Source organism: Schistocerca piceifrons, chromosome 7, assembly GCF_021461385.2.
Source record: "Schistocerca piceifrons isolate TAMUIC-IGC-003096 chromosome 7, iqSchPice1.1, whole genome shotgun sequence".
In the NCBI taxonomy this organism is placed as follows: Eukaryota; Metazoa; Arthropoda; class Insecta; order Orthoptera; family Acrididae; genus Schistocerca; species Schistocerca piceifrons.
The window spans coordinates 75,733,479-75,740,364 of NC_060144.1; the positions used below are offsets into that span (position 1 = coordinate 75,733,479).

The 6,886-nt window shown below is 36.3% G+C and overlaps 1 protein-coding gene across 1 annotated transcript; it reads left to right on the forward strand.

Moving 5' to 3' along the window:
* Positions 1-703: 703 nt before the first annotated feature.
* LOC124805436 lies at positions 704-4,576 on the forward strand. Its single transcript, XM_047265998.1, has 3 exons — positions 704-856; positions 2,334-3,008; positions 4,556-4,576. The coding sequence occupies exons 1-3, from the start codon at positions 704-706 to the stop codon at positions 4,574-4,576; spliced, it is 849 nt and encodes a 282-aa protein (XP_047121954.1).
* Positions 4,577-6,886: the final 2,310 nt, after the last annotated feature.

Below are 6,886 nucleotides of genomic sequence, written 5' to 3' on the forward strand. Positions count from 1 at the left end.
GAGTCGGCTGTGTGTGGTGTGTGCGCATCGACTCCCGATTTGTCTTCGTGTGAGTTTAATTACTGTTGGGTATCGTTCAGGTCTTTTTGCAAGTGCTTGTCAGGTTGTGTGTGTAGTTGGCGTGATTTCCTTTGACAAGTTATTTTAAATGTTGTCTTCATATTGGCTCTGAGAGGTCGGTCATCTCATCGGGCGACGTGTAACTGGTTCTCTGAACACCTCTGGGCCCCTTCAATTACCATCTTGTGGAACTTGGGCCGGTCCTTTCCTGGTGAAGGAATGTCGTTTAGGCCAGTGAGCGTGTTTCCACTGCATGGTTGGGTCCGAGCCAGTATTTCCTCCGTTGTGTGTCTGGAAGTGAGTGGGAGACGCACCAGCAGTGGAGTCGCGACGGAGCAGCAGTTGCGGACGGACCAGGAAAGATGTCTCCGCGCGGTGCAGTAGCTGGGTCCGTTCAGCACCCCCTGTAAAAGAAAGCCTGTCTACGTAGTGCGTGACGTCACAAGATGGCTACACACATAGTCCTTTCTTCAACAGTTTCACGGAACAGTGCTTGTGAATAGTCGTTCGGCGAGTTTCGCGTCAGTTTACTATTATAGTGAATGGTGTTCCTGCGTTAGTGTACGTGATTTGGTTGTTTAGTTTCTGTGCACTAAACTGGTGATCTGTTTTTCTTGCCTGTGAAAATTTCGTTGCCTGCAAAATGCCGTATCGTTGTTGTGTGCCGAATTGGAGAGGAAATTACGACGGTGGACCAAAAGTAACCGTGTTTAAATTTCCGGAGGATGAAGCAATGAGAAAGAAGTGGTTGTCAAGTATTCGCAGAGATAACTTCACTCCTTCTTCAAGTTCAAGAGTAAGTATTTGTTTTGTTTATTTCTTAAAAGAGGTTAAGTGTGCTAACAAAGAATAGGCACTTATGCAGTAAGGAAGGTCAGCGACATTTTGACTAATATATCAAATCTTAACTGAATAAGTGCCGAAGAAAATAGCGTTTCGTTTTCTTGCCCTGGCAATTCTACAGTTTAGCTGGTATAGGTTATATGAATTCTGTATTCTGCAAGTTCAACCAGTATAGCCTAAGCACAGTCATACTTACGTAGTTAAATATCTCAGTATATCTTTATACTTACTGTTTATGCTGCCTGTTGTTAGGAATAAAAGTCGGTTTATAATTAAGTACGTGCACTTAAGATACAGACGATTTTCGATGTATTCTGCTTCTGTATTTGTGTTTCTTTTTGCTGTAAAAGTCTTTAGGAAGTTGCCTGTTCAAAAACAAGTAATGTGGTGTACCCAGAAATTGAAAATGAAGTAAAAACAGTGTCTCAGTCGCTTGTTTTTAATAAATTATTGGTGGGAATTTGAAGTCATTGCAAGGAATGTTACTATTAGGGAATATAGTAGGCTTTAGACTTAACAGTGAACCATAGACAGGAAAAAAGAATGAGTACATGAATGGATTAACAGGCCATCACAAAATGCAAAGGGAGAAACTGTGAAAACATATAAAAAATACTTGTGGATTTTACAAATTCTTACATTCTGGGTCTGGAATTTCAGATACATGCCAGTGGCCTACACAGCTGTCTTATAGATACACAGCTAAAGTACTTGAAAGCAATTGTGTGCTCATGTTTAGCCTAATAGGTAGCACATAAGTGGCAATGTATTAGTTCATCATACTGTCAGTTTTTATGTAAGTTATGAACTGATATCAAAAGCAAAACAGTGTCTATCTGATAAAAAGCACTACCTTTAAGTATTTCATAGTTCTAAAGGTTACACAGTGTTGACAATTACTTTGTATTATTCTGTTACTGTGTCACAGTTGCTTCTTGGATTACACCTGTGTGAGTTTGGTGTCATCATGCTTTCTTGTGTCCGAGGTGTGTGTGTGGGGTGGGGGTGGGGGGTGAGGCGGAATAGAGCAAGACATTAAGCAAAAATCCCACCCCTCTTGTAAATATGAGCTTCAAGGCTAACTTATAAAAAAAATTGTCACTGTTATTGAATTATGCTACAAACATTAGTCAATGTTTGTAATTTTTGATGGGGAAAGTACTTTCTTCATTTCACCATCTCTTTAAGAGTTTGTTGCCATGACATGTAACTGCATGTGTTTTGATATTGTAGTGTTATTGTTTTATAGAGTTACTATGCCATGGCCACATTTATCACTTGAGCGTTCTTCTGCATTTTAGTTGGGAGTCTATTTGTATTTTAGAACTAGAAACTAACTTTATATTCATAAATTGTTTTCACACTATTAATATTGTCATCACATTCAGTTGTAAGCACCTTTTTCATTTTTTATTCATTTTTAATTACAGGTATGTCATGTTCACTTCCACAAGGATGATGTTATTTGGGAAACACAAATTGTGGATGAAAGGACTGGTCAGTTATTAAGAGCCCCCCTTCTCAAACCACGTTTGAGACCAGATGCAGTTCCATCACTACTCCCAAACTGTCCTTCCTACCTTTCAAAGGAAGAAAGTAGACGTGAAGGGCCAGAGGAGAAAAAGCAAAGGCTTGAAAATGAGCAGTTAGCTGCAGCGTTACAATATAGTTTAGCATCACAGAAGGACTATGAAAACACTTTCAGCTTCAGTTCTTTAGAAGAGTTAATGTTGCGTACGAAGGAAGTGGATTTGCCCAACGAGTGGAGTGTGATCGAAAAACACAGTGATTTTGTTTGTTTTTTAAAGATAATAAGAAATCCAGCACCATTAATCACACATTCTGTCGTTATAGATAGTAATTTAAATGTTTCATTGTTTAAGAAAGATGTACAAATTAAGACATTAGGAAAAAGATCTTTTCCTGTAATTGTAACCAATATCCATGAAATTGTCAGTGTACTGCAGGAGTTTTCAGACACAGATTGTGGGCACTCAGAAACTTCTGTAGATAGTATTGTAGAGATAGTGAAAGACAGTCTAGGAGTGCTGAAAGACAGTTTACAGGAGAGTGAAAAGGAGATGGTAGACTTTATATATGAACAAGTTAGTCTCATAAATGTAAAGAAATTTAATCATAGGTTTAGTTCTACATTTATGATACTGTGTTGTTTGCTATTTTCAATTTCATCTCATGCTTACAATTTTTTACGTAGCAGCTCATTAATGAAAATGCCACATCCAAGCACTCTGCGTAGGATCTGCAGCAAATTTAATGTGAATCCATCTCACGAAAGGCTTGGGGGAAGTAATTTCCTGTCCTATGCAAGACAGAAATTTCAATACTTGAACAGCGATGATGTCAATGTTGTTTTGAGTGTAGATGAAATTCATCTAAATTCTTATTTGGAATATAAAGGAGGTAGTGTTTTGGGCATGTCATATAACTCTGAATGTGCTGCAAATTCAGCATTTGTATTTATGTTGCAGAGTGTCAAGTCTTTGTACAGGGATGTTGTTCACATTTTACCGGTGAAAACCATTTCATCTAATGCATTATACGATGTGCTACTGGCCATAATAAATGGCCTTGAACTAATAGGCTATAGGGTTTTTTGTGTGGTAACTGACAACAACAAAATCAATAGCAAAACCATGTCAATGTTTTCTCTGGATAAAGCTGTTAATATAGTTTTTAAACATCCATCTGATCCTAATCGCCCACTTTTCTTTTTAATTGATGCCATACACATTGTTAAATGCATAAGAAATGTGTGGCTGAACCAAAAAAATGATGGTAAAGATATGTTTTATCCTCAGTTTCCAGTTAGAAAAGAAGTGGAAGAAAATAAGTTTTCTGTAGCTTCTTTTAAAACACTGAAACAGATTTATGACATAGATTCCAGTTCTTTAGTAAAATATTGTCACACATTGTTTCTCAAATCACTTTGCCCTACATCATTAGAAAAACAGAGCATGAAATTAGTGCTGCAGATATTCAATCGACATGTGTCAGAGGGCCTTGAGGTAGCTAGTGATAAATTTGATTTGAGACATGCACCATCAACAGCAGAATACATTCGAATAATAACAAAATGGTTTGATGTCATGAATGTGAAATCAGTGTTTAAAGGGAAACACAAACAGAATCCTTATATGGATCCGTTGACAACTGATAGCGTTTCTATGCAATTTTTGCTAGATTTTCTAGACTGGCTTGATGTGTGGAAAGCAAAAGGTTTGTCAAGTGGGTTTCTCACAAAAGAAACATTTTTTGCTATTCAGCATACAACATATGCCGTTGTAGAGATTGCTCGATACTGTACTGAAGAGCTAGGTATGAGCTATTTACTGACAGCCAAGCTACAAACAGATGTGCTTGAGCGGCGTTTTGGAAAGTATAGACAGCTTGCAGGTTCCCAATACAATGTTTCAGTGACACAAGTCTATGAAGCAGAAAAGAAGCTTCGAATTCAAAGTGTAATGCCTTTAGTTTTATGTTCTCCTTCCTATGGCAATATCACAGTAGGGGCCATAAAAAATTTTGTTTTCTGAAGTTGAAGAAACAGACACATTAGACATAGAAGTCAGTGTAACTCAAGACGATGTTCTTTCAGTGAAAGATATTGCAACGTCTTTAACTTTCATTGCAGGCTACTGTGCTCATGCAGTGATTAAGAAGCTGAAATGTGAGAGTTGCCTTAATGAAATTGTGATTGAAAAGGAGTTGCCAATAAACGAACATTTTAGTTTGATACAGAGACTTGATCATGGAGGACTAAAATACCCATCAGACACTATTTTAAATATGATTGTCTACACTTATATTGTCATCAGCAAACTTCTCAAAGAACATGAAAGAGATTTTCTTGCCTGTACGAATCAACGTGCTATTGCCTGTGCAGTAGCACTTGCTACTCTTCACGAAAATGACTTTTTATTATTTGATGGGGTATGCTGCAATGGACATTCATCCCAGGCAATAATGAAAAGTGTTGTTTGGGTTGGTGTCAATATATTTTTAAACAACTACTGTAAAAAGGTTAATGGAAAAAAAATTTCAAAAAACACTCAGCGAAAACTGCAAACTCTTACAACATAACTTTGAAATCTTTATCTTAGATTCTTTTTAAATCATTAATACAAAACCTGTCATCAGTAATATTGCCACATCAACAAATGCCTCTTAAGCTGAACTAGTCAGGTTAATCTGAAACTAGTCAAACTTACCAAATTGTAACTTATGGCTGAGAGTTTGTATAAATATTTTAATATACAGCTGCTAACAGCTATCAACACTAATAGCCTAACGTGAAATTTTTATCAAAGAAATTAATCTTTAATATAAAGAATCTTACACTAATTTTTTCTCAGTTGAAGTTGGGTGGTGAATGATGCATACAGGAGGGAGGGGAGGGGGTGTGGCAGGCAGAGAGGACCAATAGTAATCTTTTTATAGTATGTGAAACCTAAAAATCAATTCGCTTGCTTTTCCGAGTATGACTTAAACCACTTCTTTGCTGCATGCCTTATTCATAGCATTTCTAATTTGTGTAATAAAGTTATGTAGCCCAACATGGCACATGCCTTTGACAATGACAAGACAATGCCATTTTGATCACCTTCCTTTATTATTTTGAGAAAAACTTACACAAACTGTGCTATAGCAGACTCCACTTTTTTTGCAAACAAGGTTACTTTGTTTTGGTGATAAATGGGAGACAAGAGCAAAATTGCTGTATAGTTCTCTACATTCTCTGCAACACTTTTCTTTGTATACTGAAGTTATTACTTTAGCTTGTGATACATGTGAGAAATCTGCCAATTTGTAATGATTTATTAATTGTTACTGTTGAAAAAGCTACTATAGTATTTATGGATTATTTAGGTAGACAAATTTCGATTTCACGTAGCGTTTGTGGTGTTCCTCTGTCTTCTACTACTGTCACTGTTATGAGTGCAGATGTGCATGCTGTGACAATTGCCTCTCTTTTTCTGAGTTTACTACTTTCTCTGCAGCTGTTATAACTGTTGTTTTCTCAACATTTTCTTATGTAGATCATGTTTGCATATATTTTACTACTAATACAAATAGAGAAGCCGTTAGGGGAGGGCTTTGCAGTACTTTCATGGCCTTCTTTGTGTATAATGATTGGCAGGTCTCCTCATCTAATAGTAATGTAATTGTGGAACAGCTCTCACTTCTGTTACAAGCACTATTGAGTGCCACTAATTCTCAGGTTGACTAATTACTGAGCTCTTTAAATAGATGCTTGCTCTGTGCCATAAAGTGCCTTCTTGTTAGCTCATCTTTGCTGAGGAGAAAAATATCTGAGGTGGACTCTCAGGTATGCCCTTCTGTTGGCTTTTTGAATATATTTGTTTATAAAAGAATATTAAAAAAGCTTAAGCCTGTCACAATTGCTTTTCACTCACCTAATCTAATTAATGTAACCAGATCATATTCCAACACCACTTGACACATTTTTGCCACATAACATACACTTACAGTTGGTAATTACTTGCAATTTACAGGGTGACCTAATATAATGTCTATATGCATCGCCATTTTTCTACTACAGTGCTTTCATATGCATTCTTCCTACACAAAACTTTATGGTGCAGTGTTTTATTTGCATTCTTTTAGTGTCCCACTTAAAGACCTTCCATTACTACCCTGGAGATTATAAAATAGCAATTTAATCATTAATGTTGTTCAAAATTTATCATTATTATTCCTAAAATTATGAAACTTAAGTCTCAAGAATGTGGTTATTGTTAATGTTTGGCCTTGGTGTCCATAAGTCTTAATTATTTTGTCACTACATAGTATTCATGCTGTACATCTATAATTTTCTATTGTGAACCACTATAATCTAAAATTTTTCTCATTCCATGTGTTAGTGATTATTGACAAGAGTGTATGGAAGATGAACAAAAGAAATAAATAAATTCATTCATATACAGAATTTTTTTACTTAATT

Bases quoted from the DNA above. Each gene is read 5' to 3' on its own strand.
- LOC124805436 (XM_047265998.1), top strand. From the start codon at position 704: ATGCCGTATCGTTGTTGTGTGCCGAATTGGAGAGGAAATTACGACGGT. The intron at 857-2,333 runs GTAAGTATTTGT...TTTTAATTACAG, and splicing joins CTCCTTCTTCAAGTTCAAGA to GTATGTCATGTTCACTTCCA. The intron at 3,009-4,555 runs GTTAGTCTCATA...CTTTCATTGCAG, and splicing joins TAGACTTTATATATGAACAA to GCTACTGTGCTCATGCAGTG.